General features: G+C 41.3%; 1 protein-coding gene across 17 annotated transcripts in view; it reads left to right on the top strand.

Annotated features, from left to right (window-relative positions):
* The window catches only part of nfyc (nuclear transcription factor Y, gamma), a 102,435-nt gene that overhangs the window by 8,806 nt on the left and 68,029 nt on the right, over positions 1 to 25,600 (top strand). For 6 of the 17 annotated variants that reach the window (XM_078237683.1, XM_078237692.1, XM_078237695.1 and 3 more), the window contains 3 exons: positions 8,650 to 8,690; positions 15,916 to 16,049; positions 20,623 to 20,694. In XM_078237683.1, the coding sequence (XP_078093809.1) occupies positions 15,924 to 16,049; positions 20,623 to 20,694 (198 nt within the window). In that variant the 5' untranslated portion in view covers positions 8,650 to 8,690; positions 15,916 to 15,923. Of the gene's footprint in view, positions 1 to 2,523; positions 2,890 to 8,627; positions 8,691 to 15,915; positions 16,050 to 20,622; positions 20,695 to 25,600 lie in introns of those variants that run through there. The other 11 variants (XM_078237682.1, XM_078237687.1, XM_078237690.1 and 8 more) reach the window with 5 other exon arrangements.

The following is a 25,600-nucleotide window of genomic DNA, read 5'->3' as shown; positions in this document are numbered from 1 at the left end:
AACCAACACCTAAAACAGATAATCTGGTCACTCATCATGTTGCCGTTTAATGGGACTTTGCTGTATCTCCTTCACAATAATAACATCATTAGAATTGGCTGTAAGTGTTTTGGGAAGTGAAAGGTGCAACATTAGGCTAAACCTTTTTAACTGAAACTTGTTATTTAATAAGCAAAAAGGAGCAAATAATCGCATCGAGAAACTAATCTTCCCGAGAGGCAGTAGGAAGATTCGGAGTTTATTAATTCTGGTTCTACAAGTGATGCCCAACAAGTGTGAAAGTTACCATGCTAACCAAGTGGGTTTTGAGAAGATGGAATGTTAAGTTCACTTTTAATATTATCTGTAATCCTTTCCACTTGATGCAAAATATTGTGGTTCAACTGAAGCTGCTACAAATATAGGGGTCAGTGTTAGCATGACTAACTTAGGTTGCCCATATAATTATGTAGCTAATTAATTGTAACTAACATTTTTCAATTTAGTTTCTACGTTAATCATTTTAATCAAAAATTACTGGTCTGAACAGCTTTGAATTGAAGCTAAGCTGAGTCTGGGAGCAATTTCTTGAATGTTTCCATCACTGCATCAGTTTCCACACCTACATGTATAGGGGCGGCACGGTGGCACAGTGGTTAGCACAGCTGCGTCACAGCTCCAGGGACCTGGGTTCGAATCCCGGTTCGGGTCGCTGTCTGTGTGGAGTTTGCACATTCTCCCTGTGTCTGCGTGGGTTTCCTCTGGGTGCTCCGGTTTCCTCCCACAGTCCAAAGATGTGCGGGCTAGGTTGATTGGCCATGCTAAATTGCCCCTTAGTGTCCCGGGATGCATAGGTTAGAGGGGTTAGTGGGTAAATATGTAGGGATATGTGGATAGGGCCTGGGTGGGATTGTGGTGCAGACTCGATGGGCTGAATGGCCTCTTTCTGCACAGTAGGATTCTATGATTCTATACATTAACTGCTTATTTGTCCGATAGCAGACCAACAGGGATTAATAAGCCAGGGAGATGAACATTTGTTATTGTTGACGGAATTAGCTGTTGACATTGCTAAACATTGTTGCTTAGATTTACCATGATCAAACTTGGCTTCAATCCATCTTGTGACGTTTCCACCCATCAGCCTGCCATTGACTGACCCTGGTGCTCTTTGGTTGCCCTGCTTGATCCTGTACTTGTTCTGTCTGACTCTGGTGTTGCAATGTTATGTAGTTGCCCTGTGGTCTGTAGTTGTCCTGTCTGACTCTGGTGTTGCTGTGGGGGCAGCATGGTGGCACAGTGGTTAGCACTGCTGCCTCACAGGACCAAGGACCCAGGTTTGATTCCCAGCTTGGGTCACTGTGCAGAGTTTGCACATTCTCCCTGTGTCTGCATGGGTTTCCTCTGGGTGCTCCGGTTTCCTCCCACAGTCCGAAAGACGTGTATTTGCCTTGCTAAGGTTCTCCTTCCTGTGTACCCTAACAGCACTGGAGTGTGGCGACTAGGGGATTTTCACAGTAACTTCAGTGCACTGTTAATATAAGCCTTGTAACACTAATAAATACGCTTTAAACTGTGGTCTGTAGTTGTCCTGACTGTCTCTGATGTTGCTGTGACCTGTAGTTGTCCTGTCAGGTCCTGGTGTTGCTGCGGCCTGTGGTTGTCCCGTCTGACCCTGTGGTCTATAATTGTCCAGTGTGATGCCCATGGTTGCCTCTTCTGAGCCTGGTGCTGACGTACTTGTGATTACTAGGTTAAGATTCTGCCCAAGTATGGAATGGGCGTATTAGATGAAGTGTATAGGTCACTTTGGTCAAGTTTTATTGCTAGATATGAATTAGTTGGGTACTTAACTCCATATTGAAATATATTTGAGGATATCTTTCTTGTTGAAGCCACCTCTCAGTTAGCAGTGGCAGCTGCGTTTAGTTTTGTAAAGCGGGTGCCTTCAGCAACAGTAACTTGGCGCCTTGTTGAATCTTTTGGAGGAATCTGTAAATATCAATGGGAAAGGATCCTTCAGAATGACGCCATCTGTTAATGATTGATGTGGTTTCTGACCAATCAGCAGCAGGGTGGCGTTGGAATGGAATGTTGGCAGGCTAGTGTAGACCAATGGGGTAAGCCGGGGGGCGGGGACAGCTTTGCGAAAGGGAAAAGCGGCGGAAAGTTTGCACAAAAAAACCCTGAATCGCTGTTAAACAGAAGGGAAACAAAGCACGGGAACAGAATGAATAGGGAACTGGATCTAAACCCACAGCATATAATGCTGCCAGAAGAAATAGGCAAATAAACTGGCAGATAAATGCAAGATTTACGGATTGGTTTTATTGCAAAACCTTCTGTTTAAACAATGCTACAGTTGGATTGTGGTTGTTTGTGATGAGTGCCTGTTTGTGCTGAGCCCAGGCCTCCCCTATCTCCTCTGACCCCTATTCTGTAGGGCAACCTAACCTGAAACCGGAAGTGTCAGATCGCCAGGAGATTGGCGTGCTGAGTCCCCAATCAGGAAGCAGTGTGAGAGGCGGCGGGCCAATGGGAGGCGGCTTTGCCGGGGAGGCGGGTCCTGGGAGGGTAGCAGGTTGGGCTGAGTTTCAGCCTTCACTTGCCAGTGGGGGAAAAAGGCTGCAGGTTTGTTGTACTGAGTTTATCACCGAGACAGGGGTCAAGTGAAAGACAAAGAAAAATGGCGATTGCGTTCATTTACTGGTTTCAGAGCAGCAAGCTTTCCACTTTGCAATGTGTCCTGTCTGCACTGCACTGGAGCTGCCTGTGGGATTGGCTGCATTTGAGGCGCTTTTGATCGTTGGCCTCCTTTTTTTTGGAGCCTAGGAGTGTCTTCCATTCCTCCTTCTCCCCCTCCCTCCGGACCTGGAGAGGGAAGAGTACACCGGGAAGCTGGATATCGGGGTAAGTTGGAGATTTTTCTTTAATCAGAGCGAGTTAATAGCTGCATCGATATCGTGGTTGGTTAGCAAGTTGGTGGGTTTCCCTCTCAAAAATTAGTCGAAACAAAATCCTACTAGTCTGTGACTCTTGTTCCCACATCTCGGCAGTGTCCTTCAGTTTTCTGTTTCTTTACTAATCACTAGCAAGTAATCGAAGGACTTTGAGCAACCTTGAATTTCTTAAGGGCTAGTGAGTATTCACTGCTTTTTGAAGGAAAGGCCATACAAATGTTTATTTTGATCTACTTCGGAAGGATTTTGCCCTGGTCATATTTGTCTGCAGTTCTTTGAAGAAAAACTCTTAAACCATACCTTAGATGGGGGGTGGTGAATGTGTTCTACTTTTTAATTTCGTTCCTTTCCATACTCCCAAAAATTTAGTTTTGGGTTATTTTTAAAGTCTAATCTGGCAGCATGTTCAGGCTAGACCAGCAGCTTCAACAGACTTTTCACAGTATTTCAAAACGGGATGGCAGAATCATTCAAAGTTGTGTATTTGTGAATCTGGCTGTTTAGGAATCCTGCCATTATCTTCTGATAGTCTCTCTATTAAATGTTGGCTTCTGATGGTATTCCAATTATCGTCAGTGACTGTTTGATTACAGGTCCTTGGGGCTTCAATTTGTCATTGGAATATAGTTGTGGCAGTCTTCTTCGGGACAAACCACTTGAAATTTGGTAGTCTTTCCTCTATTATAGAAGTAAATGTGTAGTATCTTGTACAGGGAGAGGAATAGATAAATGCCCAATCCTGTGTGTGTTTGGCTTCAGAATAGTGAGTGAAGGTCACTGGAATGTTGGCTTGAATGGCTCAGCCTGTCACTGCTTCTCGAACAAAGTATTGAAACACTGAAGGAGAAATGGAAGAGGAAGTAAACAACACTTTTACTTTTGAATTTATCTAAAAGTCCATTAGAATTCTTATCTGTGTAGTGTTAGAATGGCATCCTGCCTTGTTCCTGTTGTGAGGGGTGACAAAGTATGCTTGAAGTTGACGTAGCTGGGCCTTTGAACTGAAAATAAGTGACCTTGAGATACAGTTGCTCGTTAGCTGTTCAAAGGGTGTGATTAATCTATTGAGTGGGAATGGGTGCAGGGTATGAAAGCATTCTGTTGCATTTGTTAAATGTTTCATAACTTTGCCAAGGGGTTTTTATCTTGTATATAATTGTCTTCTGTACTTTATGTAATTTGGATGAAAGGTTGCAATTTGGGAAAATAACAGGATTGATGTTATTGTCATAACTTATTGTAACATGCTGAAAATGATTTTAAAGAAATTGTTAACCATCTAGGAACAAATGCAGGACTGTCCCTGGTTTATTGTTATGCTGTGTGCACACTTAAAGGGAGAGTTTGCCAACATAATTTGCCTGTGACATGATCTGATGCAAGAATGAGTAGGGAATATAAATACGCCCATTTATTGGGATAATTATGTAGAATCATACAGCGCAGAAGAGGCCCTTTGGCCCATTGAGTCCGTACCGACATTAGAAACACCTGAACTCCCACCTAATCCCATCTGCCAGCATTTGGCCCATAGCCCTGAATATTATGATGTGCCAAGTGCTCATCCAGATGTGAGGCAGTCTGCTTCTACCACCTTCTCGAGCAACACATTCAAGACGGTCACCACCCTCTGGGTAAAAAAGTTTTCCCTCATGTCCCCTCCTAAACCTCCTGCCCCTCACCTTCAACTAAGGGGAACAGCTGCTCCTCATCCACTCTGTCCATGTCTCTCATAATCTTGTATACTTTGATAAGGTCACCCCTCAGTCTTCTCTGCTCCAATGAAAACAATCCAAGCCTATGCAACCTCTCTTCGTAACTTAAATGTTCCAACCCGGGCAGCATTCTCGTGAATCTCCTCTGCACCCCCTCCAGTGCAATCACATCCTTCCGATAACGTGGTGACCAGAACTGCACATAGTACTCTAGCTGTGACCTCACCAAAGTTCTATACAACTCCAACTTAATCTATCCCTCGATTGATAAAGGCAAGTGTCCCATATGCCTTTTTCACCACCCTACAAACATGCCCTTCTGCTTTCAGAGATCTGCGGACAAACACGCCAAGGTCCCTTTGTTCCACAGAATTTCCTAGTGCCCTACCATCCAATGAGTACTTTCTTGTTAAATTACTCCTTCAGTTGCATCCAGTGTTTGAACATAGGTTTTGAATGTTCTTTTAAGTTGTCCATTCACTTTTTTTTTTAAAAAAAGATTGTTCTCTGGTGTTAAATATTGAGAGATCCTCTTTCACCTGTGTGGTAATTTTCATCTATTTTGGAATCGAATGATATATGATTTGCATCAATGTGAATTAATTCCATGAGACACATTGTGATGAGTAACTCATTGCCACCACGTAGAATGTATACGGTTCAGAATATCTATTGAATTTGGAGGAAACCTCATGTATGGCATTTGCTTTTAAAGGTAGGTTATGGGAACCGCTGACATCATAAGAACATACAATTTCTTCGGAATAAGAAATGACTGGTGAAGCCCAAATAATTATTTGTTTCTAATCAGTTCTATCTACCAACGTTCTCAGACTATTTCTTAATCTGTTCTCACTCCAGAAATATTTAATTGTCTCAAGTACTTTTCTGTTGTTCCAGAACTCTCAAAGTCTCTGTGTGAAAGTATTCTGCTGTCTTCCTTAATTTTTAACATGTCCACCAATGTTTCCATTGTTACATTGCTCTTGGTTCCACACTGTGCCCTCATCCTTTTACAGCGCAACTTTGCTGTCTACACCTTTATAACTGTGAACAGTATTGGAATATCTATGTGTGCATGTAATTCTTTTACTGCCAGCATAAGTTTATTGCCAGTTACAAAACAAAAGTAGTCTGTCATATAAGTAGCAGTCACAGATTTGAAGGAATGCTGTACTGTAATATGGTAATCACAGACAGCCATTTCATTTCAGGATATGCTGGTGCTGTCCAAAACCCTCCCACAAGCAGAACTCTTTGTATTGCTGCCAATCTAACATTGGTGATGCTGGCTTGCCCAAATGGGGGAATTATGATAGTATCTTGGAATTGATGGGCACCCAATAAAGAAATGCTAACACCTATTCTTAGATGACTCACTGAATTCTTTCATCACAATACCTGCATTGCCGACCTCCCTGTTTTAAGCTGTCAGCATTCTGTGAGATAGGAAGAGTATCTCCCCAATGGTCTTTAATTACCCAAAAACAAATGAAACAGCAATTTGATTGTGTATTGATCAAAGCACGTTTATTAATTTACTGGGAATGCATTATAATGTGACTGATATATTCACACACTGCTCAAGCATTGCTTTTGTTGTCATATTTAACGACACAATCTTCATGCTAAGAGGACAAAATCATATGCTTTTCCACATGCAACTTTTAAAACATTGTCTGGGGTGATTTCTCCTCTTACTATAACACAGCCTGATAATTCACTTTGATGTGGGAGAGCAATGTGTTTTCCTAATGTCGGACCTAAAGTATGAAAGCCCTAATAATACTACACCAGAGTGCTAGCCTAGTTTGTGTGCAAGTGGGGCTTGAATCCTTCCCACCCATCCATGGCAAATACAGTAGCAATTCACAGTAATCTTCTCCGTAATTGTGCTCATATCTTACATTGCTTACAGCTCATAAAGTTAAACCTCGGAAAGCGAGAAATTCCCTGGTAACCTTTCCCGTCTGGAAATCTACTGTTCGGAAACAGTTGTCCAGTAACTTTCAGCAGGTTCAAGCAACTCTCAGCATAATTTTAGCACAGTTTTTTGGGGGGTGGAGACATGGAAGATTCAGTATTTGGATAAGTAAAACAATTTTAATTCCTGCTTTTTTTAATGTTTTATCACTGTTTTATGCAGTAATCTCAAATCCTGAAAATGCTCTGATCCAAAGTATTTTTGACTGGAGAGATTAAAGTGTATTTTACAAGTGGTGATAGCAAAGTTCAACTCCTGGTGTAATGTGTATATTTGTGATGAATCTCTGTCTGCACTGAGTCATTTTCCTCAAAGTATGACATTTTGTCAGTTATTGCAAGATTTGGTGTTTTGGGGAGCAAAGAGCCTTGCTGCTTGTTGTCTGCACTGAAGTGTTAACTGCCTTACATCATCATCCAGGGTCACAGCCAAAACTGGTGTACTGTACTTCCCAACAGTGGTACAGTATTGTGTACATAGAAATGTTGTATCATTAAATATTATGAATACATACACTTATTGAAGTGATTATGCCCAACAACAGGATGTACTGTTGAGTTTTGTTTATAATATATGGCATCGTTGACCATTTTCCAACTATTTCTGCAATGCCAGCCACTCCACCTTTAGAGTACAAGAGTACTCATTTTAATTGCTAGTTGCACTGAATGCAGGGGGTAAGAGTGGCATATAGAACTGAATGACCAACCACACCCTGGAATATACTGAAAAAATGTTTAATTCTGACAAAAGAAACCAAAATAAAACTATAAATAATAGTAATTGTGGCTCAGTATCTGACATTGAAATTACAACCATGGGACCTGGCTACCAAGCTACTTTAGAACAGGTTATGAGTTGACACAGTGAATTGTACTCTCGTGTCTAAATCAGAAGGTTGTGGCTTTAAGTCCTACTTGCACACAAACTAGTCTAGCACTCCAGTGTAATATTAGGATTTCATACTGTAGATGTGACAAACCCAGATTTTTGGTTCAATGGATGTTACAAGGCATTGCTGTGCCATCTGAAGAGCAGCAACTTCTATAACAGCCTGGCCAACACTGTTCCTCCAGTTGGTTATTTATCTTATTGCTGTTTGTGAATCAAAATGGCAACATCATTTGCCTACATAATAATGATTATAACTTCAAATTAATTCCTGATATATGATAGAATTTGGAATATTTGCAGTAAAGGCGCTATGCAAATGAGGTTTCTCTGGACTAGTGGGATGTTCACTAAGTCGTAAGTCATAAAGTTAGTGAGTTTTGAGCAGCTTGAACCTAAGTTTAAGCAGTTGAGAGCCCACAGTATTTTTAATTCACTAATGAGTATGTGGGCATCATTGGCTAGGTCAGCATTTATTGCCCATCCCTAATTACACTCGAGAAGGTGGTGATGACCTTCTTGAACCTCTGCAGTCCATGTGGTTAGTAGGTACACCCACTGTGCTGTTCAGGAATGAATTCCAGGATCTTGATCCAGTGACAGTGAAAGAATGACGATATATTTCCAAGTCAGGGTGGTGAGGGGAATTTCCAGGTGGTGGTGTCCCCATGTATCGGCTGCCCTGGTCTTTCTGGATAGTAGCAGTCATCATTAGTGCTAAATTAGACAACTCAGTATGGAAATAGTAGTTGTGAGAAATGATTAACACTGTGCAGTAGGGCTTAAAGTACACAAGGAAACTTTATTCTGTACCTGTCTGTCTGACCTTGGAGTACATTACTCGATGTTATATCAGAAAATTTACTGTCTGTAATTACCTATGCAGTACCTAACCTTAACATTGGGTGCAAATTGTACCATGGGTCTAATGGGAATCTGTTAATTTATAATCATATATAAGAAGCTAAATGTTGCAAGGCTGGAAAATGTGAGTTGCTAAATAGTTTTTTTTGTAGCAACTCAAAATTATCTTGACAATCTACAAGTGCCAGGATATTTATCCTTCCATTTCCAATTTAACCTTTTCTCTTTTTACAGCTTTCTTGTGTTCAATCCACAGGCTGCTGCTGTCCCATTGATCAGCTTGTCATCTGAATTAAGGTAAACTATGTTGCTTTTTAAAGGAGAGATTTTCTCTTTAATGATTGTTGAGCTCTTTATAATCTTAAACCTTTTGCTTAGCCTTGAATTCTATAACTATCCAAAGTAAAACAGCATGGTAAAAGTATTCAGTACCATTTGCAACTCCTCAGATACTGAAGCAGTTCATGCCCGCAGCAAGACCTGGCCAACATTCAGGCTTGAGCTGATAGGGGGCAAGTTACATTCACATCATACAGGTATCAGAAAATTAACACCTTCAACATCAGAGAATCCACCCATCTCCCCATGACATTCAATGGCATTACTGTCACTAAATTCTCCAGCAACAACATCCTGGGGGTTACCATTGACCAGAAACTTAACTGAAGTAGCCACATAAATACAGTGACTACAACAGCTGGTCAGAAAGGGGCTGGGAAATGTGCGGAGAGTAACTTACCTCCTGACTCCCGAAAGCCTGTCCCATCATTTACAGGGTCCAAGCTGGAATTTTAATGGAATATCCACCACTTCCCCAGATGAGTGCAGCTCCAAGACAGATTGCTACCATCCAGGGCAAAGCTGCTTGTTTGATTGACATCCCATCTACCAACTTCAGCATTCTCTCTGCCACCAGTGCACAGGGGCAATGGTGTGTACCATACACAAAATGCACACTGCATTGACCCACCAAGGCGCCTTCAACAGCATCTTCCAAACCCACCATCTCTATCAAGTAGAAGAGCAAGGGCAGAAAGTGCGTGGAAACAACACCTACCAGTTCCCCTCTAAATCATGCACCAACCAGAATTGGAACAATATTGCTGTTCCTTTCACTGTTGAATCAAAAACCTGGAACTCCCTCCCTAATAGAACTGTGGGTGTACCTACCCAACACATATCACACACACACTCCAAATGGCCCATCAAATCCATGTCGACTCTCTTCTATGGAGCCATCTGATCAGTCCGATAGCCCTACAAGTTTATTCTCAATTCTCCATCCATAACAACCTCACTTGAACACAAGTCTAGTGGCTTATGGTTTGTTGAAGAGCTGTTTAGTGTATTGGTGCAGATGTCAGACAATGAAGAGGATGAGCAGAGGGAACCACAAGCACAATGTAGCAAAGATAAGAGATAAAAGCCGTGTAACTGCCTCACTTTTTTTTATACATACCAGTATAAATGCTTGATTAATTTCTGATTTAAATTGGGGCTGTAACAGTATCTCTACAATTGGCTATAATATTCTTGGGGTAGGTGAGGGAAATATGACTGGAGATTCTGCTGGTCATGAGTGTGGAAATCAGGTGAAGTTTGGTTGTGCATTATTATCATTGGGTAAAAATATATTTGCAAAACACATCTATAGGATCAGACACTTTGTTTCCTTCTGTTATCTCATCACACTGTCTCATTATGAACTTTCTAGGCTCTAGAACTTGCTCTAATAAATCAAATTTATTAGTTTTACTTGCAGACTTAACATTCTCTTAATGGCTTTATGCACTGTGTCCTGTTCTGCAGTGACCCTTCTAACATTGTGTACCTGATAGAACTTTTCAAGGAAGGTAGAATTTCTTACTACAGTAATTCTCTCCACACTTTATTTTAAAATTTCATGTGGAAGAAAGTGATGTCGCACTTTATCCAGGGTAGTTATAAACTGCAACATAATCCCAGGATTTGAATGTCCTTAAACCACTTTACGCCTGAAACTCTTGTTTTTGTAACCTCCTGGGTGCACACAAAGTTATAATACCATGCTCCCTCATACTCTGCATCCTTTCAGTAGCATACTATTGAATCTGCTTCTGTTAGCTTCAGGCAAGTCACTAGATGAACTGTCCTCATTAAAAGCTGTTGCTAAATTGGTTTTGTTTTCATCTTGCCTGATCAGAGTACCGCTCAGCATTTTAGAGGCATGCCACTCTGTACCATCAGATGTCATTTTGATTTCTTGGGACATTTTCAACCAAGCAGTATACTACATGCTAACCTTTAGAACATGCTGATCTAAATAGTGGCCTGTATTTACATGTGTTTTCAACTAGAAAACACACTCCAGTGTAAGACTAGGAGAACCTGTAACTCGTTGTTTTAATCACTGCTTTCATTTTTAAAGCAACTCATGACACTCAACATTGAAATCCTGCTTAATGTAAAATAAAGCTCAGTTGAAATCCATGGTACAGTGAACATAAACAGAATGGCAGTCCAGTCTCTCAGAATAAATCCTATTTACTTTGAGAATTAAACATTAGCAAACGATTTTTTAAAAAAATCAGTTAAAATTTCATAAAGTGATTATAATGCTGTTGCATCTTCATTTAATAAAAATTGTTATTTTTGATATTTTTCATAATCTAAAATTAGAATTTTTCCCCAAATTTTCACTTCTTTGCCACTTTAAGCAAGATATGATTCCTTTCCCCTCCTGAAATTCCGAATTATAGTCAATCCTATAGGCTCTAGATACTCTCACCCCACGATCTTACCCAGGGTAATGTATCTTGATTGTGACTGGTAGGAGATGACCGTATAGCCCCTTGTTTATGCTCTGTCATTCAATAAGATTGTGGGTGAGCTGCTATTGTCAGTTCTACTTTCTCACTGAATCGTGGGCAGCATGGTGACACAATGGTCAGCACTGTTGTCTCACAGCACCAGGGACCCTGATCTCGATATTCCTTGATTTACTTAGTGTCCAAAACATGTGTCGATCTTGGTCTTAAATATACTAATTTGGGCATCTAGAGCTCTTTTAAGGTAGATAATTCTAAAGATTTACAACACTGAGTGAAGAAATGTCTCATTGTAAGTCTTTAGCCCGAGCTTAAAAAGGTTTTAGTTCAAACGGGCAGCATGGTTGGTGCAGGCTTGGAGGGCTGAAGGGCCTGTTCCTGTGCTGTAATGTTCTTTGAGACTGTGACCTCAAATTCTAGAGTCTCCAGCTGGGGAAACGCCTCCTGATTCACTGAAAATTTGCTTCATTTCAATGAGGTTACATCTCATTCTTGTGAAAATTAGGGTATATTCTACTCAATCTTTCCTCAATTCAAGGGGAGGCGATGGCCAAGTGGTATTATCGCTAAGCTATTAATCCAGAAACTCAGCTAATATTCTGGGGACCTGGGTTCGAATCCCACCACAGCAGATGCTGGAATTTGAATTCAATTTAAAAAAATCTGGAATTAAGAATCTACAGATGATTGTGAAACCATTGTCGATTGTCAGAAAACCCCATCTGGTTCACTAATGTCCTTTAGGGAAGGAAATCTGCCATCCTTACCTGGTCTGGCCGAGATGTGACGCCAGATCCACAGCAATGTGGTTGACTCTCAACTGCCCTCTGAACAAGGGCAACTAGGGCTGGGCAATAAATGCTGGCCAGTCAGTAATGTCCATATCCCACAAATGAATTTTTTAAAAAATTGGACAACTCCCTCCTTCCAGAAATCAGTTTAGCGAAGCTTTGACAAAGGGTCATCTGGACTCGAAACGTCAGCTCTTTTCTCTCCTTACGGATGTTGTCAGACCTGCTGAGATTTTCCAGCATTTTCTCTTTTGGTTTCAGATTCCAGCATCCACAGTAACTTGCTTTTATTTGGGAGGTTTGGAAATTAGGCAGTGGTTTGCAAGGAAGGGGAAATCAAGGCTTGGTTGTTTTGAGGAGCGGCGTGATGATGGCATATTTGAAGGAGAGAGGGACAGAAACTGGGGAGAGAGACCCCTTAACCACAATGTTACTGACCCCTCTGCACCTTCAAAAAAAGCTCCAGTAGATTTGTTAGAAACTATTTTCATTTCATAAAACTTGACTGTGCCGAATGTTGTGATTTTTCAAGTGCCTTTTTGGTGGTACTTTAATAATAGATTCAAATTTGGCTAGCAAGGATAGCAAAGTACACCTGTCCACCTCCTTCCAGATTTATAACACTACCCAAATATCATTAATCTTTGGACTCCGCTGTTACATGTGGCCACTTGTCTTGTGCTTTCTGTAGTATTGTGCACCAATCCAGATTGAAAGTTCAGAGTGTTTGTGCAGGACAAGTGAAATAATTCTAAAGTTCAGTGGTGTTTATAGAGTCAGAGATTTCCGGCACGGAAACAGGCCTTTTGGCCTAACTCATCCATGCTGACCAGGTCTCCTAAACGGAACTAGTTCCATTTGCCTACGTTTAGCCCATATCTCTCTAAACCTTTCCAATCCATGTACCTGTGTAAATAATTTCAGGAAAAATAAATGCTTGTTTCTACAAAGTTATTACTCTTGAGGAAGGGTAATTAACTAATTTCAAGGGTTGGGTAAACTGACCTTGTGTGATGGAGATTGAAGTGCCTATAACTGAATAACTAGGAAACTTTAAAAATTCTGAAAAGTGATGGATTTCCTTTTACAGCCACTATGTTCAAAGCTAATTCCATTTAATAGTGTTATTAGTTTTCGTAAGTTATTTCCTTCTCCAGAGGATAATGGGACCTATTGCCTCTTGCACATCCCCTTGGCACTTCAGTCCAAGTTTACCATTATGAATGAAGTATTTCCACGTTTGATGACATTGCCACCGCAGCTGATGCAAGTCTGCCTTTTGACATTAAAAAAATGATCTAAGCTCCACTTTGCATTTGACTCCTGATATTCCATTATTACCTCTTAGATTTTAGAAAAGTGTAAAGATCTCATAACATATCCCCTCAAACTATGACTTGGTTTGTGTTTTGGGGAAGGATTTTGAGCTGAATAAAGCTGACGTTGCCTTTTTGACAGACAATACAGGGGAAGAGACTGGGAGCTAACATGAAGAGAATCAGAAGTCATCAGTAGAATCCAAATAACAGAAGGGTAGTGAGAGGAGGGATGGGATTAGGGGCGAACGTGGGAATCTATTCACGGAAGCAGAGCGCATGATAAAGATGCTAAATGAACACTTTCAATCTGTTTGGATTTCATCCAAGGAAGAAGGTACTGCCATAGTAAAAGAGGAAATAGCTATGATTCTGGAAGGCCAAAGTTGATGAAGAAGAGATATATTAGACCAGTTGGCTATATCGAAAAGTTGACAAGCCATGACCGGATGGGGTGCATCTGTGAATGCTGAGGGAAGTAAGGATGGAAATTTCTGAGCTACTGACTTTAATCTTCCAATCCTGTTTAGGTAAAGGGGTGGTGCCAGAGGACTGGAGAATTGCAATTATTAAATCATTGTTAAAAATGAGTTTCCGAATAAATTTAGCAACTACAAGCCAATGAGTTTAACCTGGGTGGTGGGGAAGCTTTTAGATAATCCAGGACTAAATTCATAGTCACTTGAATAAGTGTGGATTAATTAAGGAAAGTCAACAGGGATTTGTTAAATGTAAATCATGTTTAACAGACTGAGTTTTGTTTGATGAGTTAACAAAGTTGATGAGGGTGTACATGAATTTCCAAAGGTATTTGGTAAAATGCCATTTATGGTGTTAACAAAGTTGCCATTAGTGTAATAAAAGGAACAGTGGCAGGTTGGATAAGAAATTGGCTGAGTGACAGTAAACAGTTATAGTGAACTATCATTTTTTTTCAGATTAGAGAGAGGTGGAGGAATGCTTTTTAAAATCTATATTAATGACTTAGACCAGGGTATACGGGGCACAATTTCAAAATTTGCAGATGATGCAAAAATTGGAAGAATCGTGAGGATAGTGATAAACTTAACAAGGACATAGGCTGGTGGAATGGGTGGACAAGTGGTAGCCATTTAATGCACTGGGAAATGATGCATTTTGATGTAATGAAATGAGGCAATAAAATCTAACCTGTATGATTCTAATGGGGAGCAGGAGCAGAGGGACCGGGGGGTATATGTGCACAAATTATTGAAGATAACAGGGTAGATTGAGATAGTAGTTAAATAGGCATATGGCATCCTAGGCTTTGTAAATAGAGGCATCGAGTACCAAAACAAGGAAGCTATAATGAGCCCTTGTAAAACATTGGTTTGGCCTTCATTGGCACACTTGAGGAAGGATGTAAAGGATTTGGAGAGGATGCTCAAAATATTTGCAAGAATGTTTCCAGGGATGAGAAACTTCACTTAAGGATAAATTGGAGAAGCTGGGGTTGTTTTTCTTTGAGAGGAGAAGATTAGGAGGAGTTTTGATAGAGGTATTCAAAATCTTGAGTCTTGACAGAGTAGAAAAAAACTGTTCCCATTGACAGAAGATTTAAGAATGAGAAGACATTGTTTCTTTTGTCGATTACATCAGATCAATAGTGATCTCAGGAAGAGCTTTGATATAATGTGTGGTTGTGATCTAGAATGCACCGTGTGGTAAAGGCAGGTTCAATTGTGGCTTTGAGGGAATTTGATAACTACCTAAAGAGGAAGAAAATGCTGGATAATGAGGAAAGGATGAGACTGGGACTAGCACTGTCGATTTTGAGAGAGCCAATAAAAGTTTGTCTGGCTGGTGACAGGACAGAAGCAGGCCATTCTTTGATCTTGAGCATGTTGTGGAGGCTACTTGTTTCATATCAGCATTTATGTTTTCTGCTCGGTATTGACACTAGCACAGCTGTGAAGGCTGCTGGCTTACAGTCACATGTTGGAGCTGAAAGAGGGAGAGGAAGAAATGCATGAGCATTTCATGCAGAGAGCATCCTTTCTGTGCCTGGCTTGGTACATACACTGAGAGTGAGACAGCAAGACATCTGCTGGAAAGTGAATATCTGATGTGGACAGTTTCAGGTTGAGCTCTGATCCTGTCTCAGATGGCTAGATTTTGTTCTCCAGCCTCTGACATGAAGCTTGACCCCTTGAATGAGATTTCGGATGCCTCTGAGCACTAGTAGAACTGTATCCCAGCAATAATGAGGGCCCTCAGAAAAGAGAAAACATTCTGAGAAAACATTGAGAACTCTCTCTTAAAAGGGGCTGAATGAATGACTGCATGATGGGCTAGTGGGTGTATGAATGCATGTTTGGTACAGAGGATTGTGTCTATTGTTTGACAACAGGGTTGCCTCAATGTTTTGACTTCCAGATGCTCTGGTTAATGATTTATGCTCTTACAAAGGCAGATTGTTACACCAGGATATTTCCTGCACTGAAACCTAATCTCGCTTTAAAGACTAGCAAAATTGATTGTAAAAATGGAGGCCTTCGTGATATTAAACATAGGGACAGGTAATTTGGTTTCCAGTATGTCTAGTAATCTGTAGCTTGTTAAAACATTTGTTTCCAATTGTTTACAGGTCCAGGAATGTCTGCTACTGCAGATGGTTCGTTTACTACAGGCTCTCAGGGAGGTGGTGGCAGCAGTGAAGCCCAACACTTGCTCCAGACATTCTGGCCTCGTGTCATGGAAGAGATACGCAACTTAACCCCAGTAAGTTATTGCGGTCTGTACACCTTGTTTAATGCTCCCTATAATTTTGGGAATTTTTTCAAGGAGTAAATGTACATAAAACTGGTGTGAACCAACAGTACTTGATATTTAAATATTAAATTCACCTTTTCTTGCTGAGCAGTCGATATTGGATAGTGCATAGTCAATGAGATGTGGGTGGGAAAATGGGGCAACATTCTTGTGATGCAATTTATGGGCATATCAAATGTTGTGGAATGCATTCAGGACCAAGAAAACCCTTCGGATACATACTTGCTTTCCATTTTAGACTGAATGGTATCATGTTTCTCGAGTATTGTTGGGGGTTGCACTCATCCAGGCTAGTGTAGAATATTCCATCACATGACTGACTTGTGCTTTGTAGATTGTGGACAGGCTTTGGGAAGTTGGGGGGTGAACTGCAGAATGTCCACCCTCTGACCAGTTCTTTTACTCAGTATTTATATGGCTGTTCCAGTTCAGTTTCTGGTCAGGTCAATGGTTAAACCCCAGGAAGTTGATGGTGTGGGTTTTAGCAATGATAATGCTGTTGAATGGAAAAGGGAGACTGAACTCAGCACAGGTTCAATTTCCATACCAGCTAAGGCTAGTCGTGAAGGCCCTGCGTTCTCGACCTTGCTCCTCACCTGAGGTATGGTGACCCTTAGGTTAAATCGTCAGCATTCGGTTCTCTCTGTTTGTCATTCTCTCTCTATCACTCATTTCATCAGCTCAAGGCTGAATGTTGTCCAGATTTTGCTGCATGCCAGCGTGAACTGCTTCATTATCTGAGGAGTTGCAAATAGTATTGAACACTACGACCATCAGCAAACATCCCCACTGTCTGGAGGAAAGGTCATTGTTGACACAGTTGAAGATGGTTTTTCCCTGAGGAACTCCTGCAGCAATGTTATGGGACTCAGATGATTGACCTCCAGCAACCACAACCTGATTTCAACTAACTTTAATTTAACGAGGCTTCTTAATGTCACGTGGTCAAATACTGCCATGATACCAGTGTCGGTTACTCTTGCCTCACCTTTGGAATTCAGCTCTTTTAAAAAAATTCTTTCATGTGATGTGGGCGTCTTTAGCTACGCAAACATTTGTTCCCCATTTCTAATTGGCCTTGAAAAGGTGGCAGCTTCTTGAACCACTACAGCCCATGTATTGTGGCAACCCCCAAAGTACTGTAGGAAGATTGTTCCAGGATTTTAATCCAGCAACAGTGAAGGAACAATGAGTTAGTTACAAGTCAGAATGATGTGTGACTTAGAGGGGAATTTTCAAGTGGCGTTCCCATGCATTTGTTACCTTTCTATTTCTAAGTGGCAGAAGTCACAGGTTTGGAAGGTGCTGTCGAAGGAGCCTTGGTGAGTTGTGGCAGTGCATCTTGCGTATGATGCGTATTGCTGGTGGAGGAGTGAATGTTTGAGTTGGTGGATGGGGTGCCAATCAAGTGAGCTACTTTTCCCTGGGTGGTGTTGAACTTGTGTTGTTGGAGCCATATTGGTCCAGGTAAATGGGAGGATTTCACCACACTCCTGACTGGCATTTTGTAGATTTTGGGCAAAGTTTGGGAAATAAGGAGGTGAGTTACTTCTCTCAGAATTCCCAGCCTCTAACTTACTATTCAATCATGGAATCCCTACAGTGCAGAAGGGGGCCATTTGGCCCAAACAGAGTACCTTACCCATGCCCTCTTCCTCCGCTCTATCCCTGTAACCCCATACATTTACCTTGGCTAACCCATCTAACCTACACATCTTGTGATATTAAGGGACAATTTACCATGGCCAATCCACCTAACCTGCACATCTTTGGACTGAGAGGAAACCCACGCAGATTTGGGGAGAACATGCAAACTCCACACAATCGCCTAAGGCCAGAATTGAACCTGGGTCCCTGCCGCTGTAAGGCAGCAGTGTTAACCACTCTGCTACCATGCCGCCCCACAGTATGTAGCTGGTCCAGTTCAGTTTTTGGTCAATGGTAACCCCAGGATAGTGATGGGTGATGTTGATACTTCAGTGGTGGTATTGTCATTGAACGTCCAGGGAAATAGTTAGATTCTTTCTTTCTTTGCAATGGTCATTGCCTGGCACCTGTTTGGCAAAAATATTACTTGCCACTTATCAACCCAAACCTCAGGCCTTGCTGCGTATGGATACAGGTTGCTTCAGCATCTGTGGAGTTACGAATGTTAGTATGTATTGTTGAGTCATCAACGAACATCCCCACTTGTGACCTTATGAAAGGAAGGGCATTGATGAAACAGCTGAAGTTGGTTGGGCTGAGGGCACTACCCTGAGAACTCCTGCAATGATGTCCTGGGCTGAGATGATTGGCCTCTAACAACTACAGCCATCCTTCTTTGTGTTCGGTATGACTCCAACCAGCTCTGGCTATTGCTTGCTGCTTCTGCTGTTAGGCCTGTAAGTAGCCCTGTGTTATAGTTTCAGCAGGTTGACACCTCAATTTTAGGTATGCCCAGTGCTGCTCCTGGCACACTCTCCTGCACTCCAAGCCAGAGTTGAACTCCTGACATCGTGGTAATGGTAGGGTGAAGGATATGTCAAGCCATGGGGTTGCAGATTGTGGTTGTATACAATTCTGCTGCTGATAGTGGCCCACATCACCTCGCGGATGCCTAGTTTTGGATTGCTGGATCTGTTCTAAATCTATTTAATTTAGCACAGTGGTAGTGCAACATGATGGAGGGTATTATCAAGGTGAAGACAGGATTTTGTCTCCACAAAGATGGTTTCTCCTATCAATACTGCCATGGACAGCTGCATCAGCGACAGGCACGTTGCTGAGGATGAGGTCAAGTGTTCATAGTGTTCATAGTGTTCGGAGTTGCTGTTGATTTGCATGCAGACCAGATCAGGTAGGAATGGCAGAAATCCTTCCCTGAAGGACATTCGTAAACCAGATGGTTTTCTTACAGTTGACAATAATAGTTCCATGGTCATCATTACTGAAGCTAGTTTTTAATTCCAGATTTAGTAATTGAATTTAAATTCCAGCAGCAGCTTTGATGGGATTTGAACCTGCATCCCTACCATTAGCCTGGGCCTCTGGATTACTGGCCCAGTGATTTCTCGCTATGCCACTACCTCCTCTTTCGTCCATGTTTGGACCAAGATATAAGATCCATGTCGTCACTAAGCCTGCATTGCCCAACTCTGCTGCAACTTAATTTATTTGCTGCTGAAAACCTCATCCTCTAGAATTGGCTTCCAACGTACTCCTGGCTAGCCTCTCTTAACCTCCACAAACTAATGCCGATCAAAATTTCAGCTTCCTATTTCCTCATTGCCTGTATTAATTTGTTACTATTTTATTGCTATTCACATCCTCATAGAACTTTATGGACCCCTGGTTAAGCAATGCCTCAATTTTAAAATTTGCATTCATTTTTCAGAATCCTCCATGGCTTCTCTCCTGCTTCTCTGTAATCTACTCCAACCCCACAAACCTCCCAAGATATTTTTCTTCCTCCACATCTGGTCTCTTGCGCATTCTCAATTTTTAATGCTTCACCATTGGCATTCAAGCCTTCAGCTGCCCAGGCATTAAGTCCCTCGAATTCCTTCCATAAATCTCTCCGCTTTTCTACTTCTTTCCTCCTTTAAAACTCCTAAAACCTACCCCTCATCTGCCATAATATCACCTTAACTGACCTTGTGAAATTTTGTTTGATAAGAACCGTTTTGTTAAGCACCTTGTGAAATTTCTACTGTTAAAGATTCAAAATAAAAAAATTGTTATTGAATGCTTTTACTAGGGCAATAACTACTCTCTTCCTTCAGCATCTTGGGATCAATTGAATCAGCCGTTTTTCTACCTTGGGGTTCAGATGCACCATTTCCTACTCTGTACTTTCATTGCTATACAAAGAGTAGCTACAACTCTGCCATACCTTGTGGTGATCTATAATTCTGTCCAAGTGCTACTTCAACATTCTGATTTTCTATCCGGCTTTTGACTCCTGAGCAACAAACTACATTCTTTGGGAATTCATTTTAGCTTGCCTAATACCTCTTTTGGCTGATGCTTGCTGCTTTTTACAAATTTTCCTGTGTTAAATACTTATTTAATAAGCCTTAAAAAATTTAGTTTAAATTCCAAAGAATCTCCATGTTATTCCTTTCATTATAAAGTTAATCCCTACATGCTGAGAGGTGTAATTTAAAATGAATATTTGAATGGCTAATTCTTTGGGGAGTCGGACTGTGCTTGTTGTGGTCGGCGGACTGGAGATCGGGTTATAATACCTCGCTCTCAATTCTCTGATCCATATCCAGAACAGGACCTCTCAGTCTCAGCCCAAATGGTGAAAAAGTTCAGAAGACTAGTAGTCTTAATTCAGAAGGATTTGTGTAACTGGGAATCTGGACTGGTTACAGATCTTCATAATTTGGAAACATCTACAGGCCATTTACCTAAACTTGGTTTAAATGTTGTACGGGTAATTTCCCTGGTAGAGTTATATATTCAGGATGTTAAAGCAACATTATAGTATTTTAACTCTTTCTCTCTTGCTCTCGTTTCATATCTGACCCAACAGAATGATTTCAAGGTGCAAGATCTTCCCTTGGCTCGTATCAAGAAGATTATGAAGCTTGATGAAGATGTAAAGGTACACTGATGGCTTGTCAACAGCCTTATCTAGTCAAGTTTAACATGAGCACTTTGTTCACTCATGCACTTGTAGCAGGAACTAAAGGTAAAGTTGCCACGGTCCCAGACGACCATAGGCTACCCACTTGAGTGGGAGGGCTGACTGGTGGTGATTTAACCTGAAGATCACCACACCTCAGGTGAGGGGCAAGGTTGAGACGGTGGGGCTTTCATGAATAACCTCAGCCAGTACTGGAATTGGATCCGCGTTTTTGGTGTCACTGTGCATCATGAACCAGCCAACTGAGCTAAACGGACCTACGCATCGGAGGACTGCCTGATTTTTCTTCCTGTCCCACCCCTCCCCTCTCAAGCCCAGGAAAATTGCTCATTGTTTAATTGTAGCAGTTGTGCTTTTATCAGAGCTGAAATGAGCTCACTCAGGTGCTCAAACCTGGAACCTGTTTGGTTTGCACAGGTCAGCTGCCTTTCCAGATGAAGCAATGGAAAAGCCAGTGATTGACTCTTGCATGTTAGTTTTACAAAGAGTGATGCCGTTTCCTTTAGAATGAAAATGTTTAGCCGCAGATTTTATCACTCAGTCCATTTTTCTGCTTTCTTTCTTTTAACCCAATAGCTTAGCAACCAAACCAAAACATTTGTGACTAGAATTTATCTGCTTACAGCTTAAAACACTTGAACATTCATTAACAAAATCACACATTAGCCAACTTTTTATTCATTTCCATTAAGTCTTTGTAAAATGTTTCTTCTGGTTACAAACACGAATTCAATTCATTTTAGTGCTTTTCTTTCAAAATACGGCCTTCATGAGTGGAAAATTGTGGGACTGAAGTTTCTTGGAAAAGCAGTAACTGTATAAAAAGTACCAAGTCTGACAGGAAGAAAGATTGAACAAAGATCGGAAGATTTTGGTTTCTTAAAATATGACTGTGAGTGTGTAATGGGCAGAACACCAACAGGGGTATGAGGATCCCTAAGCTTGGCTTTGACTTCTTAATCTGAGCCCTTATTGATTCTGTTACAGCTCTGCGCTAGCTTCCATTTTGCTCCTGGAATGTGGTGTTTACCAGCAGCCCAGATTCCTGGTGTTTTCGGTGTGGGTGGACAGTCCACAAATATTGACACTCCGGGGGATCTGTAGTCTTTCAGTCTGAAAGACCATATTGGAGAAACAGCTATAATTACAGAAAAATTCTCAATTTGTATATAGCAACAGAAATGTTGTAATTCGATAGGTACAGAAATCTAATGAAGTGGATGAAAACTTAAAACAAATATTTCCGATGCTGGAAATACTTGGAGTCTGGCAGTATCTCTGGAGAGAGCGGTTCGGATGAAGGGTCATCGACCTGAAGCATTAACTCTGTTTCGCTCTCCACAGCTGCTGCCAGACCTGAGTGTTTCCAGAATTTTCTGTTTTTATTTATGAGAGGAGAAAACCTGATGCCATTGAGCATAATTGAGAGCCTTGAGCAGCCAGTTGAAAAAAATTATGCTGGAACAAAAAAGAGAGAATGGAGTACTGGAAGTATCATTGAGTGATGCGCTGAGGCTCTGAAACACTCCCAACCTGGTCACTAAATCTAGGAACCTTCACTGCAAAATGGGAGCTAGGATATTATGGACATTTGAGTTACCACATGCTTTGGAACCATTTTTAAAGAGGTAACCTGTACCTTGGAATGCAAGCAAAGTTTCAAGCGATTGTGGTACAGTATCCTCTGTCTGCTCCATTCTCATCCAAACATACAAAACTGATGAGTAGGAAAAGACCAACTGTCCATCATTCATGACTAAATTTTATGACTAAATTCATGACTAAGTTAAGTGACAGCTGGCCCCTCCACTAGGAATAGGCTCCACCTACTGATTTTCTGTGTGATTCACGCTGAGCCACTCTGCAATGCACAGTGTGTCAGAAATCAGTTTGAAACTCCCGCTGAAAAAAACAGCGTGATTTACTCCAGTTTTTAAGCGAATTCACCCCCATGGTCTTGATTCTCAGTGTGCAACACCACAGAATTTGACTAACAGTTGTACAAGTATTGTTTTAATCTGTTTTCACTTGTGCCAGCCATGCCTCAAGTTATCTGAAAGATGAAATCTTGTGAAATCGGTGCAAAGCTAATCCTACACTCATGGGCATGAATACTACTTTTCATTAAATTAATACATCAGTAGGAACACAATCTAAGTATTTTATGTACCTCAACTTGCCCTGAATTCCACACTACTTGTATGCCTTTTTATAAGTCCTTTAATATAAAATCTCCCAAGACATTTAAGTTGGCTATTCTTGTGACCCTCCTCTGAACCCATTTCCAAGCTTCTATATACCCTCCATAGGAGGAGACCAATCTGAATGCAATGATCTAAATGTGGACTAACCAAGGTCTTTTATAAGAACAAAATGGTGTGCTTTGTTATATATTGAGAAATTCTGAAAGTTAAACCCAATACCCTATTTGGCTATGGCTCCTCAGCATTGTTCATGAGTCTTCAGACTTATTACAAAGAACAGTACAGTTAAGGAACAGATTGTCTCTTCTGCCCTTCTTAACGGAGGAACAATGTTAGCTATTCTCCAATCCTCTGGTACCTTGCCTGTGTCTAAAGTAGATACAAAGATTTTGGCCACGGCCTCAGCAATTCCTTCCCTGACCTCTCAATATTCTGGGATAGACCCTATCTGGCCCTGGGGACTTGTCCACCTTGGTGTTTTTCAAAGCCTCCACTACCACCACCCTTTTTATCTCAACATGTCCTAGAATGTCACCATCCTCCTTTCTACATTCACTATGCACCATGTCTTTCTCCTTTGTGAATACTGATGCAAAGTACTCATTAAGGACCTCACCCACTTCATCTGGCTCCACACACAAATTCACTCCACTGTCCTTGAGTGGACCTACCTTTTCCTTAGCTATCCTCTTTCTCTTTTTATATATACACAAAAAGCCTTGGGATTCTCCTTAATCCTGCTTGCCAAGGACATTCCATGGCCCCTTTATGCCCTCGTAAGTCCCTGTTTAAGCTCTTTCCTGCTATCTTTGTATTCCTCAAGGGCCTTCTCTGTTTTCAATTTCCTGAAATTTTTATATGCTGCCGCCTCCTTTTTCACTAAGCTCCCAATCTCTCTTGTCATCCAGGGTTCCCGAATCTTGCATCTTTATCCTGCATTTTACAGGGATATGTTTGCCCTGAATTGTTAACAACTGACTTTTAAAAGACTCCCACATATCAGATGTGGATTTACCCTCAAACAGCTGCCCCCAGTCTACATTCCCTAGCTCCTGCCTAATACTGTCGTAGTTAGCCTTCCCCCAGTTTAGTACTTTCCCTCTGGGACTGCTTCTATCCTTTTCTACAAGAATTTTGAAACTTATAGAATTGTGATCACTGTTCCCAAAATGGTTCCCCACTGAGACATCAATCACCTATCTGGGCTCATTTCCCAGAACCAGCTCTAAGATAGCCCCTTCCGAAGTTGGACTATCTACATATTGCCTCAAGAAGCACACTTGGACACACTGAACAAACTCTGCTCCGTCCAAGCCCCTAGCACTAAAGGAATCCCAGTCTATGTTGGGGAAGTTAAAATTGTCCATCACAACAACCCCGTCGTCTTCACATCCTCCCATAATCTGCTGACATATCAGTTCCTCCACTTCATGCCGGTTGTTGGGAGGTCTGTTGTACAACCTCAACAGTGTGATCGCATTGTTCCTGTTCCTGAGTTCTACCCATATGGCCTCATTGCTTGATTCCACCAAGGTGTCCTCCCTCTGTATAGCTGTGACTTCCTCCCTAATCAGTAAAGTAACATCCCCACCTCTTTTGTAACCCTCTCTATCTCGCCTGAAACATCTAAATCCTGGAATGCTAAGCTGCCAATCCTGCCCTTCTTTCATCCAAGTATCTGTAATTGCCACCACAACATAATTCCTTGTAGTAATCCAAGCTTTAAGTTCATCCACCTTACCTGTCATATTCCATGTGTTAAAGCAAACACAACTCTGACCATCTGTCCTGTCATGTTTATTATAGACTATAAAACAAAGATATTTCTCGCACTTAGACTTTAGTTAGGTTCCATCTAAGATGTAAGTATACTTGGTGTTGGTCCTGCCCATTTAATTAACAATGTACTTTTCTGAGTTGAATTGTATTTAGGTGTTTGATCATTCTCCATGCTTTCCTAGATTTGTTTGCAGAAATTTGTCCTCCGGAAACACTTTTGATAAAAAGTTTTGTATCATCTGCAAAATTGGAGACCATTTCCTCAAAACTTATAGGCAGTCTATTCATCATAAAACATTGTTCTTAATGCCAATCTCTGAGACACAAAGCAGATCCACAGGTTTTGGGGACATAGCTAATTCTTAATCCATTATATTATATCATTCAACACAAGATTTTATTTTAGAGGTTAACCTGTTGTGATGCTTAGATGGCAGAAAGAAACAACGTACGAACATATGAATTAGAAGCAGGAATAGAAAAGAGATCAAAAACAGTGGCCGGTATTCTCCGGCCATTCACACCGGCAGGATTCACTGGTCCCACTGATGGCCACTTCTTGCCGCGCGTTTACTGGCAGCATAGCATGGTTTCAGTGGGAATTCCCATTGACAGTGGCAGGATCAGAGGATCCCACTGCCAGGAAATGGCGCAGCGCTTCCCGCCACTGAGAAAAATGCTGAGGGGAAGCCAGAGGATCTCACGCAACATTTATGCACTAACTAAACAAATCCTGCAGCGTTGCACACAGGGAATTCGAAATGTATGTGCCCATCAGTGAAGCAGGTTTGTAGGCTAGGGTACGTAGCCCTGGACATTCGGACATAATCCTGTTGCTATTTTAAAGGAATAATATTCACACTCTTTACTTTGTATTTCCA

Source organism: Mustelus asterias, chromosome 21 (genome assembly GCF_964213995.1).
Source record: "Mustelus asterias chromosome 21, sMusAst1.hap1.1, whole genome shotgun sequence".
In the NCBI taxonomy this organism is placed as follows: Eukaryota; Metazoa; Chordata; class Chondrichthyes; order Carcharhiniformes; family Triakidae; genus Mustelus; species Mustelus asterias.
Note: the sequence above shows the minus strand (reverse complement) of the source record. Positions and strands in the feature narration are given on the sequence as shown.